General features: G+C 37.5%; 1 protein-coding gene across 1 annotated transcript in view; it reads right to left on the bottom strand.

Moving 5' to 3' along the window:
• Window positions 1–22,313, bottom strand: part of NBAS (neuroblastoma amplified sequence) — a 190,367-nt gene that overhangs the window by 80,457 nt on the left and 87,597 nt on the right. The window contains exons 36-40 of the mRNA XM_010566655.1: window positions 20,605–20,772; window positions 19,899–20,012; window positions 19,528–19,651; window positions 15,029–15,105; window positions 14,375–14,512 (exon numbers count right to left, since the gene is read on the bottom strand). Of these exons, the coding sequence (XP_010564957.1) occupies window positions 14,375–14,512; window positions 15,029–15,105; window positions 19,528–19,651; window positions 19,899–20,012; window positions 20,605–20,772 (621 nt within the window). The remainder of the gene's footprint in view (window positions 1–14,374; window positions 14,513–15,028; window positions 15,106–19,527; window positions 19,652–19,898; window positions 20,013–20,604; window positions 20,773–22,313) is intronic.

Below are 22,313 nucleotides of genomic sequence, written 5' to 3'. Positions count from 1 at the left end.
TTTTCCTTCTAATACTTTTGCCAAATAATAACTACAAAGATGCTATAAATGTGCAGTTGCACCAGGACAGCTCTCTATCAAATTGGTCAGGACTGTTTCATTGTTTTTCTTATCTGAACCTCTTCTACTCTTGTTTCACTACCAGGTTATAATAAAAATAAAATTAAAAAACCTGGATCAGGGACCACTATGTGATACAGTACTACCACAACAAATAATAACGATGACAAACTGTTACAAGGAGGGAAAGAGAAGGAAGTGGAAGATAATCTGATGTACATGTTGTTTAAAGGATCAATGTGATCCTTGGACATACACAGGAGGAACAAGAAACAAAAAAAGTTACATAAATGTTTGTATCCACGATAACTAATTCCCACTACTAGGTTCCTTTCTGGGTTATGAAGTTCTGAAATATATTACAAAAGGGATGACTCTGAAAGGTATCACAAAAATTAGTTAGAGGATTTAAGAAACTTATCTTATACTAATATACAAATAATGTCTTTAGAAATAATGTCTTAGTATCTATTGAGCTTATTAACTACAGAGTAAGAACAATAGAATCATACACTGTATAAATACCCATGTATGTATATCCATACATATGTAAGGCAGAAAAGTGCATCAAACTCGTCAATATACGAGATTAAAGTATGAGATCTGATAGCTGGTAAATCAACATATACACATTCAGATTAAAGAAAGCACAAGTTGTTGTTTTTTTTTTAATCGCAAGCAGTTGCCAAGGATTGTGTTGAACGCTTCACCACCAAAAATCTTTCAATCAAGCGTTGTCCTCTTTTACCCCTTACAAAACCTTGCTCCAAACTATCAGAGCGTGTGAAATAAAAAATTAGTTTAGAGAAATCTCACAACCTGCTTCATACAAGAACATATATCAGTATCTGACGTGAGACTTTCTAGGGGTTTTTTAATCTATAAAAAACAATCTTTCCCAAATTACAGCTGTTTGCAAAACTCATTTACTGGAATGACACACAGTTTTGCTCCTCTCAGATTTGTCATCCTTCTATAGATTTAAAATGTTTTCTTAAATAACAGTGCTGCTTGCACAGTATTTATTAGGCATTGAACACAAGCTCAATGAAAAAAACCATAAAAGCTAAAGTGTTTGGTATCAAGCTATGTAGAACTTGTATTTCATAACTTTAAGTATTTGTTCTTCAACATTTTCACAATTTTAATAATACAAGTTTTTTAAGAAAATAAGCGCAAATATTTCTACACCCATTAGATACCTAGTTCAATTAGACGTGATGCTTGTTCTAACAAACGCTAATACAGAAAGACCATTATAGCTGTATTGCCAGTATTCAAAAAAAGTCTTAATAGTTTTTAATTGAAAAGAACATAACTAGCTAGTAATAGTAGCTGGCCATAAAGAAAATTAGCAATATCAGTAAAGGCTGACTCTTACTGCAGCATTCGTAGGGTTTACAAATTCTTCTACTTTCTTAAAATTGTAAGAGGCACTTAAAAAAAAAAAATCTCTACAGCAGTTCATGTAAATGCAAACAAATTTTGACAGACAGGTAGCTGATAAGAAATCATATTCAACTTGTGCTCTTTTTTATGGTATCTGTCAAAAAAAACCACCAAAAAAACCCAAACCGCTACTACACTATTATCTCTGTTGGCTTTTCAGAGTCTTTCAGAAACTCCCTGCTTTGCCAGATAAATCTCCTCCAGTACTTCTAGACAGACATGATTTTACATAGAAACACAGCAGCAAATTTAGGGTAAGTTTCCAGAGAAGTCACAAGACCTGACTCAAGTGTATTACACCCTTAACTCGTGAGCCTCCCTAGCAGTGCCAAGGTAAATCCCTCATGAACTACCTGCCAATGTATTTTACTCATCTATTGGGCTAGTACTATGTGTTGTGCTATAACAATGTTGTCTTGGCAACAGTGAAACAATCTGGCATAGGCTTTGCTTGGGAATTAGGGAAAAAAAAAAAAGAGAGAGAAAAGAAAAAAGCACCCATCACTTCAGCATAAAGTTAATTTTATTTCATGCTATTAGATGTGATTTACTCAGCACAGATCAGGACAAGTTACTGTCAATATTGCACCACCGGCCATTACCAGTAAACCTCAACTGGGGATCAGGGTCCACCTGACTAGATGTTTTAAAGCAGTATTTCTCTTTGCCCATCCTCTGGGAGACACACCTGTGAAGCCCTTCAGAATCTATATGCCACTGCGATATTATAAAAGCAACACTGGTTTTAAAAAGCGATAAGAGATTTTAATCTTGGAATTTGTTCACCCCGATCTGTAGAATAATCTTCAATTTTATTTTTTTTCTTCCCCTCGCAAGCTGGTATTTCTTTTTTCTTTCAAATCTCTTTAAAAGACTTAATTCAGCCATACATATCAGGAAAAAAAAAAAAAAAAAAAAAAAAAATCTGAGTCAGTTTTTCTCCTGTTCCTCTCCTGCTCAGGAAGCGGCAACAATTTTACAGCTATGGGAAGATAAATAAATAATAAAAAGCTCTACTGTAAACACATCATTAAGAGAATATTAGATCATTGTAAAAATATTTAGCTTGTTTACTTCTTTTAAGACAAAGAATATTTCCAATTGTTCTAAAAAGGAGTATTATTCTTTTAGTTTTGTTTTTAACGTGAATGATCTTCAGACTGTAACACAGAAATTACTAGGAACACTGATGGGAAAAGCTGCTTAGATCATCGAGGCTAATCCACTCATGATCACCCCAAATACATACGTGATGTTGTGGACTTTTGTGGATTGCAGCTGCAAAACACTTCCATCACCTTTTGAATTGTAATGTTCTGGTAATGGTCAAAAGCTGTGACTGCAGTGAGCCACAGGAATTCGAACGGGAAGGCAGAGGACATGGTAAGTTGTGCCCAGATTCTTCTAACACCCGATTTGCTCTAAACCATTTTAAGTGATCCTATGAAAGAGATCATTCTACAGAGGAAGATACATACAGCAAACAAAACCCTAAAGGTTAGCAAAACTAGCAGATGACAGCACACGAGCAAGGCAAGAGACACCAAGGATCAGGGTATAAATTCCTGCTGCAGACACAGCTGCACTTGGATCACTATCCCACCTCTAGTTGTTGCCCAGCTCCAGCACTTCTAAGGAACCAAACTACACCTCTGGGAAGCACTTATATTTCAAGGAGGAGAGGAGAGCTCTCCCTAACCCTTGTAGCAACTGCCACAATCCCTGTAGCAAGAGATTGAATGTGCTATAAATTTGATGGACGGGGAGGCAAGAAAAAAAGAAAAAAAGAAAAGAAAAAAGAAAAAATAAAGAAGAGAATCATGAATAGGTGAAACTTTTCCTCACACACCGAAGCAGGAAAAAAGATTTACAGGAAAGAAACACTTCACTCAAGAAGTAAAATCCTGAACGTGTCTGTTCACTCAAGCAGTAAAATCCATCCCTCCACAGGACAGCCTTTCATTAATTAAAACAGTGACACTTGTCCTCAACTGAGTGTGTTGTCACGCTGTGACTCAAGAGTACATTAACTTACGACACAGCACCATATGAATTTGGGGTGGTCTACCTTTCAGATCGCAGCTGTCTCACATCTGATCTGCTCAAAGCAAAAGATAAAGTGTATGGCTGAGAGGGAAGACTAGAATGTCTCAGAAATAAAACCTGTACTGTCACATCACTCAAGTGCAAGGATACCTCAACTTCCTTTGTCCTCCCACTGCTGCAGCTATGTATGTTGTCGGGTGACAACACTGATTTGCTCAGGTTCAGCTTTCACAACCATTTTTTAAATGAATACAGGAAGCAGCAAATCCCATCACCCACCAGTGAAACCACACCAAGTCAACTAGAATACCTTTTATAAGCTACAAGACGCGTCAGAATAAAGTTGCACAAACTAACAGAAAAAAAAAATTAAGCAAAGATGAGCTGAGCAATACATCCTCAATTATCAAGCCTATTATAGGCAGGTCTTACACATTCAGACAATAGTAAAACAAATTCCAGATGAGTGGCTGTATACAACAAATGCTCCTGGATCACAGTTTAAAACCCAATACCATCAGCTCTCACTTAAAGTGGCCAAGTTTAAAACACTCCCAAACTTATAGGTTATACAGACACAACTTGTAATCTGCATTTTGTATAACGTGTTACATAGGCGACTGAGGGCTTCACAATCCTAGTCTGCATATGAGTAAAGCTAGTACTAACTTTAAAGGCTTATTTGAATTTCCAGGGAAGTTAGTGAGAAGCAAATATGTACATTTGCAGTGAAATTAGAAAAAACTAATTCATAACAAAAAAGCCAGCCAAATCAAGTCAGTGAATTACAAGAGGAATATGAAAACACAGGTAAATGGTTTTTGTAAATAAGCACTCACAATTTCAATGAAATTGGAACTAATTAATTTTATTTCCAAAGTCCTGCTTTCTTGCACTATCAGGCAATAAGGACCTACGATAACAATTTAAACTGCACACATATGATCATAAATGACATTTCATGCAAACGTGCTTTGTTGCTTTATGAACAGAAATACGTTGAGAATACAAAATCTATAGAAGTCTGGAAAATTACAACATTTCAAAACTGGAGTCTAAAAAGAACAAACCATCTCTTTATGTTGGGGTTTTTTTGTTGGGTTTGTTGGTTTTTTTTAACTGAAGGAATGTTGTATGTTTTGAATAAGCAAAGCTGAAACATAATGGTTGAAAACTGAAACACCTGGAATAGGAAGGCAGCATACACCACTGCCACCTCAAGATCATTAGATTGGAAACTGAATCTTGTAAGGACAAAAGGTTGCCCAAGATGCTGGTATGATTAAAGACATGACATAAGTAGAATCCCAGGAATATTTTCTGCCAACAAAGCCCCCAGAAGAGATTGAGTAAGAAAGGATTGAGAGTTAAGCTGTTAGATTTGAATTATGAATCAGGTGTTGCTAGCACACAACCTTAAGATAATATTACCTGCTGTTTTTATTTCTGCTTCAGAAATTACACTAAAGATGGTATTAGAATTGGGCTAAGCAGTGTACAACACCTATTATACAAAACCATGTTCTGCAGGATTTTAACACTATTTGCAGAGGTACCACAATCACTGGCTAGAATTATCAGAATACTCAGAACCAGGAAGAAAATGCAGTTAACAATTTTGATTTCACCTATACATTTTGTTTTAAGGTCAAACAGCCACACATCACAAAATTAAAATCATATAGTTAGCCAGGATACCTATAGTATTTATAGACTACTGAAGGTTAATATCAGCATGTTAGTCTAGAAATTCTCTTGAATTATTACTGAAGATATTTTAAGGTAAATTCCTAACAGATGAAACTTGGTTACAAAAGTAACATATGATCTTTTAATAGCCAGCAGCAGAAGAAACAATGACAACGAAGTGACTTTACGCTCAAACAATAAGTTAAATCAACATGGTTTCCAATATAGAAGACAGTACTGCTGCAGGACAAAAAAAAACCCCAAACAAACCCCAAACCAAAAACAAACAAACAAAAAACCCCCCAAAACCACAAGAGACTGCTGTTAAGTAATAAAACATAAAAATAATTTGAAAAGTTGTCCAGGCAGTTGTTTCTACAGTTATGTTAAATGACTTGTGTCTAAAGAGTTGAACAAATTGTCCTAGTGCTCTGTTTTAAATGCTTTTTTGCTTTGTTTTCAATCAGCTATTCCAGCAAGAGTGAGGAATAATTTGTCCCAAGAGAAAATGTTTTCTTAGTTTCTTTTCTATCTTGTGTTCTCTTACAGACTCTCTCTGATTGAGAAAGATATTGACAAGTCAGGTTTAGGTAGAAAAACCTCATCTCATCATTTCACCTGACAGCTGTTTTAGTGGAACTAACACACCATATATAAAAGGTTAAAATGTCAACTGAAAGAACACCTCTGAAAATAGAAAAATTACTACATAGTTTGAGTGAAACGCCTACTAAATTTATAGTACATAATTCATTTCCCATTTGCAGTCCACATTACTCTCAGTAAATAATGTCACAGTTTAGGTGATTATCCTAACCTTCTATCTCCCTTTTCTCTAAAAAAATCATTGTGCTTTCTTTTTGACTAAATTATGTTACTGTATGTTCTTTTAGAATATGTCTTTAATATTGATCTATATGGCAGCAGCTGTAGTCATATACAGACCTTGGGACAAGCATACACTCCTACTGTAAAACTTCATTCCAATACGATAACAGTTCTAGTTTAAGTACAATACTGTATCCTTTTAATTTGTACAGTTACTTGGCTGGATACATGCAAATATTTCTATATCTTACTAATTTAAAGCTTGAAACCTAAATATTCCATGAGCTACAAAACACATAATTTCCTCTTCCCTGGCATTTATTAAAATACCAGAAGTCAAATATTTTTTCACGCTAATCCAGGAGCACTGCTAGCACTTCTGATTAGAAGCATGACTTTCTCGGTGACTACCTTCTCTTACTGTGCTGTACATTTTCATGAATAGCTTCTTAGGCTAAATTTATAGACGCCAATCTAGCATTTTTCCTCAAGTCTCCAGGATGAAAAAAAAAAACAAAACACCCAAACCCAAAACAACCAAACAAACCCCCCCTCCACCAAACAGTCAAACCACAAAAAAACAAAGAGATGGAGGAGCCAACTCTCTCACTTGATTGGAATTCACCGTTGTCTGAAAAAAGTTACCTATATTGCTAACCCAGATGAATAAAATTTTGCTAAAATATTTTGTGTTCTAAGATGAATAGAAAATTTCAATCAGGCCGCTTGCAAAATTGATGATACTCAGTGACTGGATAAAATAGTTTACAGAAGCACAAAAAAGGAAGGTAAAAGAGAAGATAAAACCAATTGACTAGGGAAAGACTGCTTCAAAAAGCTGTTGGTCACCTTTATACTCTTTCCCAGAGAGGAACAAAACCCTTTGCAAGAAGGAAAGCATTAGTACTTATCCCAACTACGTCCCTTGCATGAAAAGCCACAAATATGTCTCCAGAGGAACACAGGCAAACTAGACCTCAAACCTCTGCTGAAATGAAAGGCTGGTTTGAAGATCCTTTTTTCTAAAAGAGTATTTCTGCACAGCTGGCTCAAGAACAACACTTGCTCTGCTTTCAGAAGTAGGATTTAACAGTATAGCTTATATAACCCTTGAGAAACAAAAATAAGCAATACTGTAACCACCATTTTTTCTTAAGCACAATTTATCTTGAAGCAATAAAACCAGGGGGGGGAAAACAAAACAAACAAACAAATATTTAACAGTAGCTCTTTTCTGAGTCACCTAGATATCATCTGGTCCCAACTAAGAATGGTGATGCTTTGCAGTGTTGCGTGTTTAACAAAGAAATATGAGGATCTGTGAAACACTGGCTTATCTTTATCAAAACACACCTCAACCAAAGGAACATAGTTGTCACAATCTGACTGCAATGTCACTAATTGCTGGATTACTCTTTCAGGGATCATACTGGAAGATGTTCAAAAACGTCCACAACGACTGCTAGTTCAGGAAAGCTTACTTGAGCTTTTAGCCTTTGAACACAATGTTTAGTGAGCTCTCAATTTTTGTTAGCTTAGATATTAATTTAAAAAACGTGGTTTTATTTGTTAAGACATAACTGAGGAATAAGCACATCAACAAGGAAAACGCACAAAATGATAGGCCAAAGAGGGAATTAAAAGGGATAAAAAAGTACCTGGAAAGTGCCTGATAAAGAACAGTCAAGTTGATAGGAAGAAGTTCTGAAAAGTCGCTCAAAATCAGGAAGCCAGCTAGAAAAGTGGTAGGATCACTTGGTGAAAAGGTGTGAAAGGGGCACTCATGGATAAGTCCATAGCAGAGGAAGTCAATGGGATCTTTGTGTCAGCCCTCACTGCTGGAGATGTGAGAGAGAGAACTCAGAAGAGCTAGATGAGTTGGAAGAAAACATCTAGGAAGAGTGAGGCCAATTAGGTAAGTTATGTGCTTGCACAGCACCATGACCAGATGGTATTCATCCCTCAGTCCTCAAGGAACACAAACGTGAAATTATATTAAATGGCAGGCTAAGGTGCATCAACAAACATTATAAAAAAATCCACTGTGCCAGAGTGCAAGTCCCATCTAAAAAAATGGATCTCGAGGGGACCCTCATAGGGATCACAGACCAGTGAGTCATATTTCCATCCCTGGTAAGATAACAGACTATAACAAAGAGTAAGACCACTAAGCATTTGCATTAACAGAGCTCGGTGGGAAAGAGTCAGCATGGCCTCTGTAAAGGGAAATCCACTTTGTTAGCTTGCTGGAGGGCTATGAGGGTGTCAAGGAGTACAGGGACAAAGGGAATCCTGTGGCAAAATATATACAGATCCTCCAAAATTCTTTGACAAGTTTCCCCACCGAAGTCCAGTCAGAAAACTTAAGTTGCCAAGGGATTGGAAGAAAGGTCCTTCTATGAACTGAAACCTGGTGAAAGGAGAGGTGAAAACTTAGCGATCACTCTTCGGATAGGGGAGAGCCAGCAGCAAGTCCTCTAGGGACTTGGGGCAGGTTTTGGGACCACTTTTATTCAGAATCTCTTATCAATGACCTGGAGAAGGGATGAGCAATAAATATTTAAGTCTTCTGATGATATTAAGCTCTTTGAATTATTCATATGTCATGCTACATATGAAGACTACAGTGTTTGGCCTACTTCAGTATTTTAAAAAAGAAGGAAAAAAAAAGAAAACTTCTCCCAAGATCAGTTCTTAGTCTGCCAGTTAATGTCTCATTCATGGTGCCTTCCCCCACTGCCCCCCTCTCTCTCTGGTTCTCTTCTCCATCACAGACTCGACACACATGCAGGAAGGTCAATGGGAGAGAGAATAGTACAGCAAAGATTCAAGGAGTTATACTCTCATCTCTCCCAGTTTTGCTTTTGGAACCATCAGATATGCACTGGACTTAGAAACCTAATGAGATAGATTCCCCCCCTCCCCCAAGTATTAATGAGTAATAGTATCTGTACATGTACAAGCAAGCAGCCCAGTACATAAAAAGATAAGAAGTGCTAGGCATAAACAGCAGCATGAAAAGGAAATGGAGCAACCTAAAGACCAGCAAAGAAACCTTAACTTGATGCAGAACATACAACAGAAAATTCAAACATTGAAGCAAAGGGAAGAAATTACACTGCCAAAGGAAATTTGCTGGTTTTCAGCATGACTAACCAAACAGAAAGAGGGACCAAAGAGGAGACAAGGGCTAGAATCAGGACTTAAAATAGTAGCAGAAGCAAAGAAGATCATGTTTTATTGTTGGCTTATGATGGGCTTAAAGAGCACTACCATTTTACCGTCTACAACAGACAGTGCTAGCTACTGCATTTATGGACAAAAAGTTGAATAGAAAAAGACTACAGAAGAAGACAGAATAGAAGAAGACTGTCTGAGACAGTTTGTCAGTTTTGCATGTCAGTGTTAATAGACTCCAGTAAAATTCATGGACACAAATCCAATTTGAGATTAAAATGTATATATTATTTCTAGTGAGTTAAGTTCATAATGTAGGAAATGTGACAGGATATTAAACACAAACCAACATGCTACCATTTAATGAGCATTTGATTTCCAGGGAGAGATTACCTCATGTGTATAGACATAATTTCTAGCTGTACTACAGTGCCATGTAATAAGGTTAAAGCCATTAGACCTCATACAACATGGGTAATACATCTGGTAGCCTACAGAATCTGCCTCTCTCCCTCTTCCTGTATACAGCCTTCTTACACAATATTTATTTCCATTTCAAATTAAGTCTTTATTTTCAACATCCTACATTCAGAATATTACCTAAAGCTGTAGCATAAGGACCATGGCTAGGAGTTCTGCTTCTCTGGCTTAATATAACTGTATTTATAATTAAGGTCAACCTTATACAAATAAGCAACAGAACTGCCTTGTGAGCCAGGTCAAACCTGCAGAATGAAATCCTGTAGGATCAACACGAATTTCTTCATATTCAGTCCCAAGTTCAAAGCACTCTTCTTTTGACCTTGCTTTCATTAATGCAAGAAAAGATAAACACATATCAGCATGTAACAATTTAAAAACTGTTCCACATGCTGGTCTTCCCCTATGGAAAAGGAGATGAGAGAGAATAAGACACACGTGACATATTTGTCACAGTCACTTAATGCACTTAAAGCCTACAGATGCCATTGCAGTGAGGGCAGTATAGAGAGCCTAAATACAGTCCTGCAAAGGAAGATGTAAATAGACAAAAACAATGGTCTAACAATGACAAGAAGAGAAATGACAAAGAGAACAATCACAAAGAGAAACAGCATAGGAACTAAAATACTGAACAGTTGTGATACAAACAGAAAAAGAAAAGAAAAACAAAACAAGAACAAAACCCCTACTTTGTAGACAGTCAATTTGAGGTGAAAGCAGACCTAATTCTGCCTTTTACAAAGAGACTGATAAAGGCTTCCCTAAGCAGCAAGCAACAGAAAAAGGAAGCAGGTTAAGTGCACAGAGCACAAGTTCACTATACCCTTTCACATAGTGACTCAAACGCCAGTTATATCAGGCTACTTAACTGTGTGGAACTGAACTCCCGGTGTCCTCACCAACTCTAGGCTGCATCAAAAGCATCACTAAGGAGAATCTCTGAGGTTACTGTTTCAACATATTGCCAGTTGCAATGCACACAAGGACAGGAATCAAATTCATTTTCTTGAATGAAAATAACAGGTAAGGGAATAAAATAAAAACCTAAGAATTTTCTGTTAGCAGCAACTTTCCTCATCTGCTATTAATTGCAAAATTCCCATTCCCCTCTGCAATTTAGCAGTATTTGTTAGAACTGTTGCTTGATGCCCCAAGAAAAAGCTCACCCTTCGGCTAAGGTCAGTAAAATACTCCTCTCCAAAACCACAGAAACACCTCAACATTAGATTATTACCATGAGGACAGGAATATAGCATATTAATTAACCTTAGGGTAATTAAACTTTTTCACTCCTTGCTAAAGTAAACAAACCCCCAGATGTATTTATTCTGGTCACTTATCAGATCACCAGGATAGGACAAATGAGGAGATAAGCTGTTAACAGCAAAAATTATCCAGCAAATTTCTTGCTCAGCTGTACGGCTTTTCTTCTCATTCATCAAGACCGGGAAGTAGTGGGCAGTGAATCAGAGTGGCAGTGGGGAGACAGCCTTGATGCTGTGCAAGCAAGGTTCAGCAGCAACCAAAACAGTGTTATCAACACTTCTAGTCACAAACGCAAAGCACAGCACCACAGGGGCTGCTACGAAGAAAATTAACCCCATCCCTGCTAGGCCCAGCACAGACCAAAACCAAAAAGAAATATAGCTTCTCAAAGGGTAATGAGTCTCCTCACACCAGTACCTTCCACAGCCAGTCCATTTCTGGAAATTTTGTGCTCTTCTGTCTAGCATTATTCTTCTAGACCTCCATCTGTGGTTTTATTTGGTTGTAGAGCTCCTCTAACGTCTTCCTCCGGATAAGAACATAATATAGCTCAGATACCCTAAACTATAACTATTATGTTTATATTATTGTAACAACTAAAATTCAAAATTGTCTTGGGTATAAAAATAAAGCAGTACTTTACACCCAAATCCCTTTGTTTCTCCTTAAAGCAAAGTAATAACTTCATCAGAAATAGAAATTATCAAGCTGATTTCCTTTTGGACATCAACAAAACAAAAAAAGTGAATGAGAACTTCTGGCAATTTGATTCTGTTTTGATGTGCAGCTATTAGCTGTCAGTATTTCACATCACAGTAAAAAAAAAAAAAATCAAGCCTTTATGCAAGAGACCCAATCATTCCTTCAAAATGTCCTTCTTGACTAACTAGCAACTCCTAAAAGTCTGTCTTAGCCAGTGGAAGAGGAACTCTTCCTCCCTACTCCTCATTATCCTTATAACAGATCTGTCATTTACATTCTGAGAACATTTCTCCCATTTTGCCAGAAGTACTCATGTACTGTTTTGAAAGATTTATACAAGGTTATTTTGAAGTAAACATAGGAAGTATAGAGTCCTCCATGCTTCTATACAGCTTGTTATAAATTCAGCTAGAGTTTTCAGACAGGATACTTGATTCAATGGACTAGAGAAACCACACCTACTGTGGCTCAGATGCTGTTGAACAGAAATATATGTTTTATGATTTTGAGGATCCACCTTCTAAGCATGTGGCTGAAGTGCCAGACTTAGACCTTGACTGAATATGTAAGGTTTAGAATGGGGAAGAAAAGGATTTGTTATACACCTTCACCCACAAAAACGCACTCAGTTTTCTTCTAAGAATAATGCATAGCTTTGAATTATACAGTTACAGGACCCAGGAATGTATTTCTCTTTTAAGAAACGGTCAGAAGATAAAGGTGATGAAAGACACCAGTGGCATGACCTGAAAGACAATCTACTACAGAATGACATCTACAAGTGAGTTTATCATCTTCACAGAAGTTTGTACCATAACAGTTTAAGATCAGTTTTTTTCTCCCTTCCATAGAGCTCTTAGGAAACACAAAAACCATGGCTAGATGTATTCCCAGGAATAGCAGCTGGTGTGGCACTGAGGAAAGCAACTTGCAAGTAGAGCCATTCTTTATTACCAGCATCTAAGACAGACATTTAAACAAATGGCTGTTTTGCAGTGGAAGCTGAGCATTTAAGTCTGGTTGGTTTTTTGGGGGTTTTGGTGTTTGGGGTTTTTTTGGGGGATGGGGGGTGGGGCAGAGTACTTATTTTGCTCAAAAGCATCTGTTTCTATTTCTCCTTTTCTATTGCAGTGACATTCCCTCACTGGATACCCTTGGAATTAGTAACAGTGAATGTATTCTCCTGTGTTGTTTTCTTTCTGGGCATTCAGGCCTCTTTTTTTTACCTGTTCTTTTTCTTGGTGTGCTCTTCACTCAGGATTGTCTCATACGGTTGTTTTCAAAAGCTACTGTTTAAGAGTATTACTTAAACATAGCACGTATTTTTAGCGAACAACTTAGAATCCACCACTTATCACAGTCACGTACAGTATTTTACCAAGATGGAACAAAATATTTAGCCAAAGATCGTATCAGTAAGAGATAAACTACATGGTGCTGTTGGTAAGACTTCGCTTATTAAATGGCAATTGGAGTAGAAACAGTTCAATCTTTAACATCTCTGTCCTCATTCTTATGACTTACTCTTTCAAAAGGCTTCATAGCTCTTTCTATAAAATAAGACTGTTTAAAAAAGCTAAAGTAAAAAAAAAAACCTTTTTTTTCATCAAAGGTGTCTTGCAGCAGGTGGACCTAGGCTCAAAGAAATCTGTTCAACAAACGTGAAGGAATTCCTCATGACCAACATATTTTGCAAGCCCCACAAATTTCAGTTGTGGGCTAAGTTTTCCTTTAGCCTCTAAACAGAAGATAGTAGAATGCAAATCTCAGCAGGAACATGAAAGACTGCCTAACTGCAGAACTGGGTGAATACCAAAACAGGCTTTCCTCTGTAAATCAGAAGTCATTCTGAACATGGACAAAAACCTCCTTTCATGCCACATGGTGACTAGTGGTCTCTCTTTTCAGAAAACTTGTGACCAGAAGTGTTCTTTTATCTGTAAGGCAGAGCTAGGCTGAAAACCAAAGAGTTCAGAGAGCTTCTGTACAGGAAGCAAAAACTGGTGTAAATTCAGAACGGCTCTCTTGGAGTGGCAAAGAAGAGTTTTTACTCAGGTATCTTAGTAGGAATAGCAATTGGGGCCTTACTAAACTTTTCTAGTCACCTTTTTGATTTAGTTCTGAGTTTACCATGTAACTGCTTTAATCACAGGTGATGAATAAGAAGCAAAGCTCTGGCATTTCAAAGGGACACTTACCAAAGGAAACTGACAAATTCATCAATGAGTGAGGATAAATTTTCAAAACACCATATGTAAACTGAAATACAAAACAACACACCTCAAGGAAGGCTACAGAAACTTTTTGAAGAGCACCGTTCTTGTCGAAATGGACACTTGACACTTCCTAGGAAATACTATATTGTATCATTATTGCAAGATAACAGCATAGGCTATACTCATTGTTGCTCAGTGTTTATAAGCTACTTTGAAAACTGATAGTGCTATTACCTATATGAGACACTTGATATTGTGCTTCAAAAACTCTTCCACAAATTGTGAAGTATTTGTCTGTTTACAGCACTGTAGAAGAATAATTATGCATAACTTAACAGGCTGCTCACAGTATAAGTCAGATCAGCTCCTTAACAGGCTTAACTCATGTACTGGCTTTTTAGAATAGCTTTAATGCTGTACATTAATGAATATGGTTTTAAAAAAAAGAGAGTACTAACCCTGTAGAGTGGGTGGCATTTGTCCTTGAAACATGGTGCCAAACGAGCATAGATCTGCAGGCTATAGTAATAACTTGCCAGCTGGAGAGATAACGCAGAACGTAATTGCTTTTCAAAGCATTTATTGGCATCTACCACCTAGGAGAACGAGAGCATTAATTTAGATGAAAGAATTAGCAAGCATACAACATTAAGTGCACAAACTTTCTAAAAAGCTACTTGCTGTGATTTAGAAATAGCTCTGACTGTTTTTCTGGCACAGAAGTAAATCACACACATACACAAAGGTAATTCTACATTATGATGTTCCACCCCCACCTTGCACAAACACCTAACCAAAATGATTTTCCAACTACAGTTTTGCTGCTTACATATTTCTGACCTGCATTAGAACTTTCAGTCAGGTGGCCCAACTGCTATTTTCAGTAAGAAAATACGTCTTTTTGCCAGTGCCATGCTCATAAGCCAGTCCACTGGCATTGTTCAGAGTTTCCTTTAAATGCACCAGACCAATCTATAAAAATGTGTATTTAAATGAATTCAAAGACATAGCTTTTAAAATCCTAAGGAAATTACATTTTCTTATGGAATTTTGAAATGCTATAAATAGCCTTTCCTGGCAAAAACATACAAACAAAATCACTATCAACATACCTGTGGCAGTGCAAGTAGGTAGGCAAGAGACAAGGCCATATCATTTGGTAATGCATCACTTGCCAGTTGTAGCAGAACTGCAACATACAGGGAGCAGAAATAAAGCTTTGATTACTGACCCACCTAGCCTTGACAGTTAGCAAATGAAATGTTTTCAGTGTAACCGTATTTTATTAGACACTAGCTTGAAGCACTCTATACACACTTAATTAAACACTTATCAGTGCAATCCAGAAACAGATAATATGTAATTAAACTGCAGCACAGCTTTACCTTGACTTCCAGGCAAAGCGTTTGATGCATTAACCTAACAAGAATGAGACTATGCAGTAACAGATGATAAACAGACCCACTAAAATATCACCTGTACTGATTTACAAGAAGTAAATCTTTTGCTTCTAAAATCAAGGCAGTAATGTAATGTTGTAAGTGTTCAAAGATACCAACCAGAGGAACTGTACAAAATCTCTTCTCTTCAAGCCTGAGCTCTAATTCACTTCTCACTGAACATAACACATATTAAAAACTTCTGTCTTAATTAAAAACTTAAAAAAAAAAAAAAAAAAAAAAAAAAGAGCTGCAAGTGTTATATGATTTTTGAATAAGATCAGTGAAACAACAAAACCAGGTCCTGCCACATATAGCAAACAGAAATATCAGCACAACGACGACAATCAAAATTAATGCACGGAAGAATAATTATTCTGATTATAAAAAGATATACTTCTAGTAAAACTGACACAAAGATTACCTGCTTTTTCTACATTATAGATACCAAACCCGTTTTTTTGTTTAAAAAACCCACTATATTTTACATTACGCAAATAGGAGAACCAATACACAGACACAATGCGAGCACCCAGGATTTGTTAATTAGTAACAGGATCTCTCCATCATGCAGTTATCTCCTTCTGTACTGAAGTCAAGCATCACTGCGGTTGCTATGAAAGTTCCAACACACAATTACAGAATAATTATTCTCGTGATACACTTAATATTCAGGTTTGGGGGTAGAGAAAATAAGTTATTGGTTCCAGGGACAACTTCAAAAATCTTATGAAACCTGGACCAGATATTGCATAAGGAACTGTAAGTATACCAGGACAATAACATTATAGTTTCCTTTTTTAATAGTTGTTATTGTTATTGTTATTATTATTCCAATCAGCAGAAGCCATCTTCCAGCACCTTAGCTCTTTATTTTAAGGAAGTCTCAAGTACCTATATTCCCACATTACACAAACTACTCTTGAGGGCATGCTGGCAAGAAACCTTATTACTTTACACACACAGGACCCCAGTGAATTCTCTGTTCCAAAGAATGATTTCTAAAAGGCTTAAATGACCAATTACAATTTTCAGATTATCATTAATTTGCTATCAGCCTGAAGTGGATTTACATGCTGGCCCTCAGCCAGATACAAAAATAAAATTTCTATGTGACAAGTCACCACAGAGGCTATCTACACGGCAATATAGTTACTGCAAATACAAGCCTGTCCAACAGCACCTATGCACCTACTTTACATATACACAAACACATGTATACACAAAGACTAATTTCCATACAGTTTTCTGTCTCCCAGAGAAGCCCTATGGGAATTCTCTGACATCTAACAGGGCTGAGTTCTAATTGCAAGCTACAGACACTAGCAGGATGTTTTTCTGTCTTCTCATACATCTTCACAAAATTTACAGGAACTTATTATCATTTCAGACCACTGCCAAATTTGAAATTTGCCAAAGGAATTAAATGTTACAGGGTTGGCAAACCAGGGAAGACAGGCAGTGACAAGCGAAGAGCCAATGCTGCTGTCCCACAAGCAATAATTCCTTAGGAAAAAAAACAAACAAAAAATTTGATTTTATGAATAATAATTTTTATTTCCTGTGCAGGTCTTTACTTTATACCACAAGCCTGTTTGGAAAGCAAAGCAGGAAAGAAAATGGTTTATTTGTGAAAACCGGAATTTATCAATACCTAAGAAGTTTCATCTCTTTTCTATGTTTTTTTCTCTGAAAAAAATGCAAAACCTGCTTCAAGTCTTCAGTTGTTCATTTAGCATGTGATAAAATCTCACTAAACTTAGAAGTATAAATTGCAGTTAACCAGCCGTATCTGCAAGCAATTACAAAATAATGGAAAACATTAAGCTAGTCTTTGTTCTACAACTCCTGAGCATTAACAGGTGTGACTGACTTTGGTTTTACTTTTGAGTTTAGTATCTAATCTGGTTACAATGAAATGCAGCCATCAATTGTAGTAACTTCCCATTCAGATCTCATCTGCAACCTCCCCATCAAATCCCTAAGGGCTACAGAGAAAGACGACTACAATTAAAAAGAGATGCACAACACTGCCTTAGTCATGCTAAGTCTGGATGCACTATAATGGCACAACTGAGGAAAAAGTGTTTTACTGGACCCGAAGTGATGCGTGTTACCGCTCCACTCGAAAATGCTCAGTCTACCACATACATCCAGACAGAAAGGACAAAAAAAGTCAAAGTCCAAGGCTTGTGAACCTAACAAATCCACAAAAGAAGCAGCAAACTTATTATCTTGAGTTTTATCATGCACGCTGCCTCTGGGAGAAGTGTTCATTCCCTCACTCCTGGAGCATGACACTGCTATAGTAACAAGAACAGAGTTTGATGCATACTTCAACTTCTCCTCAGACAATGTGCTAAGTACAACTAGGGTTTCTTCGCTAAAGTGCATCTCCTTTCAGGTTCGTCGATTCTTCTAAAGGAGCTGAAACCTGCTGCTGTAGCTGTCCTAGAAGACAGCTAGGAGGAAACAAATGGGATTCAAACTTGTCAGCAAAATCAAGTGAAATCTGCTGTGTTTGTTAGTTACTAGTACAGTAGCTAATAACTCATATTAAACATCCAAGTTTCACAGGGCAGAATCCTCCCAAAACCTCAGAGTATGCCTGAAAATATGGGAAAAACACAGAATAATAAGTGGGGTTCATATCTGCATGATTTTTTTATTTTAAATCTTGGCAGTATGCTATTAATATGCACATTTTCAAGCTCCACAATCCTGAAAGTGTTAACTCATCATAAGGACTTTCATGGGAATTGATAAAGCAAAGCATTAAGAAGGGGGAAGAAGTGGGATCCAATACTGTAAATCCAGGGCTAAATGCATTACAAGTAGTAAATTACCAATCCATTCATTTACAGAAAGCTACATTACGCTTTCTTGTGGTTTACCCCCAGCCAGCAACTAAACACCACGCAGCCGCTCACTCACTCCTCCCCCCTCAGTGGGATGGGGGAGAAAATCAGGAAAAGAAGCAAAAAATACCCCACGCCATCGAAATGACTGGACACACTTATGTGTAAGAATGCTGCCTATTGACTACCAAAGGTGTCATACAGCAGGACTGCTGAGTACAGAATAATTATAACTCAGTTTTCCAGAGGAAAACATAGAACTCTGTTCCATAGCACACCTGGAAGGATTCCTAAGTGAAGTTCAGACTGACTACAGAATAAGAGTGGTGGAAGAGAACAGAAATATTAAAATGGTAAAAACAGTAGTATGCACAGTTAAGAGGAGGAAGATAGAGACTAAAAAACTAAAACATAGCTCAAAACTACTGAATTGTATACTTGTAGGACAAATATGCTGGTTTTCACTACACAGTTGAGATAAAACTATGTGGCTTATGAAGAAAGTCTCACTTGAAACTTCTCATATTACAAGTGATTTAATACACTCATTTTTCATGGCAGAACTTACTGTAGAGTCAAATACAATACAGATATCTTCCTTCAGAAGACACTAACAGCATGTAAATATTTAAACAGTTCATTTCTTAAAGCAGCAGGAGACAGCCAAAAGGAAAGACAATCATAGGTGATTTTGTGTGGTTTGTTGGTGTTTGTTTTTTTTTAAAGTGAAGCTTTCCATTAACAAATTATTAAGTATAAACTATAAAATGTAGAAATTTCAGAAAATGACAAAAAGTTCTAACGATTCCAGAAGCTGCAGTTAAACATTAATTAGTAAATAAAATATTGCAATGACGCTGCAACACTGAAAGCTGTCTGCACAAAGGCACAGAATCTCAACAAGTGAATACACAGTCGTACATACAAGTAGCATTAACACTGGGTGCAAATTTCCATTTAAATATCTGTAAATGGCAGTATTCAGGAAACCTTCAACAATTTTTCACCCCACAACGTTCATATCTTTGTCAGCTCCTAGATATCAGTTTCTGCTTATTTAAGGCCAGCTTTTAGATTTCTAGTCTTTACTGAGCAACTCCTTTTAAGAATACCATGTCTCCTGAAAACTCTCCAGCTACTTCTGTCAAGACTACTCACCAACGTAAGATGTTGAACTGGATCACAATTCATACAAAATACCCAGACAATACTTCACATCATTGTGTGCAATTCTCCATATTTAAACCCATCCACAGATTTTCATATATTTAATATATAAAGTAAATACAGGAGAGAATACACATGTACCCATACCTTCTGTAGTTGGAAGTAGGTCTTTTCCTTCACTTTTTGTTTCTGTCAGTTTCTCTGTTCTCAGCAATACTTCTGCAAAGCTTTCCAAAGAATTGTTCTGGTATGTGCAGTAACTGTTTTCAGACTAGAAGTGAAATAAGGTAACTGACACATGCGCACTACACCCTGCAGTTATATTTAGCTCACTGGCATCAGATGCAATTATCTACCTCGGTTCCTGCATTTGCTTTCCCTTCTGTTTAATTCTGGACTTTTTCCTACTATTGCACAAAATTTCAGGTCACACAAATAATCCAAAAATCTGTATTTTTACTTAGTTATAAGATCTCAACAAAAAACTAACACTTCAGATTTCTGTAACAGAAACTTACTTCTGCAACATATGAATCAGCTATTAGAGACTCATAAAATGGATGACAGCCTTGTTTTTCCACAGTGGCATTTTCTCCAGGCCCACTTTTTAATACATCTCCAAATGCTTGGCCCTGCGAAAAATAAGTATAGTTGAACCTAGTTGTAAAAAATCCCATTAAAAAGTCTGTAACTGCTGCTCAGAAGGGAAACAACTGTAAATGAAAATATAATTGAATTCAGTGGGGAGCAAGATAGGAGTCATCAGACAGAAACCAATGCTGAATGAGGTCCAGTATTCTCAAAAAAAGGAAAGAGTATCATGCTCAACAGTAGTCTCAGAAAAACTAGTATCATAAACATTATGGCAAATCCACTGAAATGGAGAAGGTAGAAAAGAGAAACTGAAAAGGAACAGCTTTGCATATAAAATAACAGTATTTAAAGAGTGGGCTTCACTATGCTTTCTTCCTCAAAGTTCTGAAGTTCTGCCAAATTTCAACTATGCTAAGAAAGCATGAGAAAATAGATTAGAAAACAAGACAAGGAAACAGCTTTAGACCCCTTCTTTCATTGGGATTTGCTTGCAAACAATCCCGTGATGTCTCTAGTTCATTTACTGATTTGAGATCTTCAGTTATCAGATACCTAACAAAGGAGCCTAGCTTTTATACTAATGTATCAGTGAATGTGTAAACATCTGGAGACACATCAGCAATCCCTTACATGTAACGGTCGAAGGTAAGTTAATGATCTCTTCCACCACTGTCCATCACTGACAGCATGCAGCATGGCTTTTGTAGTCATAGTTGTGTTAGACAACACCTTCATGGTTTTTGATGTCGTCCAGTACAACAAATCAGCAGACTGGCTAGAGGAGATGTTGGTTTCATCCTGTGAGCATATCCAACACACAATGGCAAGTGTTAGACTCACGCTTTAATTAGGCTAATGACCTAAAGCCAAATGCATTAGAGTTCAGGCACACTATGTTAATAAAATATTTTAATTATGATTAATTTAAGCAGAAGCTGTCATAAAAACAAACAAAAGACAAGTTAAAAGGGATTTAGGAGTTTCAATCTGAAGTGAGTAGCATGATCAGCAGAACGTTTTGCCCCTTATTCAGTTATAATCTCGTTTCCACAAACACCAGCTGATTTTAATTCCAAAGTTTATAACGGTAACATTTTACATAATTGTTGAATGCTTCAGTTAAAAATAATGATCTCTCTACAAATGAGGAGATTGAGCATGCTAGAATTAATCTTCAAGCATTCAAGAAAACCAATAGTAGAGATAATCTTGTAGTTATACGGAGGTAGCATTAATTAAGTTGAATTCAGTAGGGGAAATGGTGAAAAGATGTAAACATTCATTTCTAGACCAAGTGAAAAAGTACCATCAAGATCTGAAATTCTGCAGTTGGCACTTACAAGGTACCGAACATAGCAAACCTAAAAGACTGCAAAAAAGAATCAAGACCTCAGCCTATCCTCGATCCCAAACTGCTTCTGCAATACATGTACGTACACATCTACACGTTGTCCTACAAAACATCTTCACTCAGTAAACTCACATGTAAGACATGTTCCACAAATGGAGCTTTCTGTACCTGCTCTTCCTCATGTAAAGCATTTAAATAATACCCAGAACATCCATGTTGGTTGATCTATTCTATTCCAGTCCCGAAAGGTTTGTGTTAATTGCATGCTTTACAAAGCTTACACATTAGACTGTATTGGTTTTATGTGGCAAGGTTTTGGTAGCGGGGGGGGTTACAGGGGTGACTCCTGTAAAAAGCTGCTGGAAGCTTCCCCTGTGTTCGAGAGAGAGCGAGCCCATACCAGCCGGCTCTAAGACGGACCCGCCGCCGGCCAAGGCCGAGCCAATCAGTGATAGTGGTAACGCCTCTGGGATAACATTTTTAAGAAGGAAAAAAAAAGTTGGGACGTGGAAAAACAGCCACCGGAGAGAGGAGTGAGAATATGTAAGAGAAACAAGCCTGCGGACACCAAGGTCAGTGCAGAAAGAGGGGGAGGAGATGCTCCAGGCGCCGGAGCGAAGATTCCCCTGCAGCCCGTGGTGAAGACCCTGGTGAGGCAGGCTGTCCCCCTGCAGTCCAGGGAGGTCCACGGGGGAGCAGATCTCCACCTGCAGCCCGTGGAGGACCCCACGCCGGAGCAGGTGGGTTCCTGAAGGAGGCTGTGACCCCGTGGGAACCCTGTGCTGGAGCAGGTTCCTGGCAGGACCTGCGGATCTGTGGAGAGAGGAGCCCACGGAGCAGGTTTTCTGGCAGGACTTGTGACCCCGTGGGGGACCCACGCTGGAGCAGTCTGTGCCTGAAGGACTGCACACTGTGGAAAGGACCCATGCTGGAGCAGTTCGTGAAGAACTGCAGCCCGTGGGAATGGCCCATGTTGGAGAAGTTCGTG

Source organism: Haliaeetus leucocephalus, unplaced genomic scaffold (genome assembly GCF_000737465.1).
Source record: "Haliaeetus leucocephalus isolate CR32 unplaced genomic scaffold, Haliaeetus_leucocephalus-4.0 Scaffold217, whole genome shotgun sequence".
NCBI classification, from domain to species: domain Eukaryota; kingdom Metazoa; phylum Chordata; class Aves; order Accipitriformes; family Accipitridae; genus Haliaeetus; species Haliaeetus leucocephalus.
Note: the sequence above shows the minus strand (reverse complement) of the source record. Positions and strands in the feature narration are given on the sequence as shown.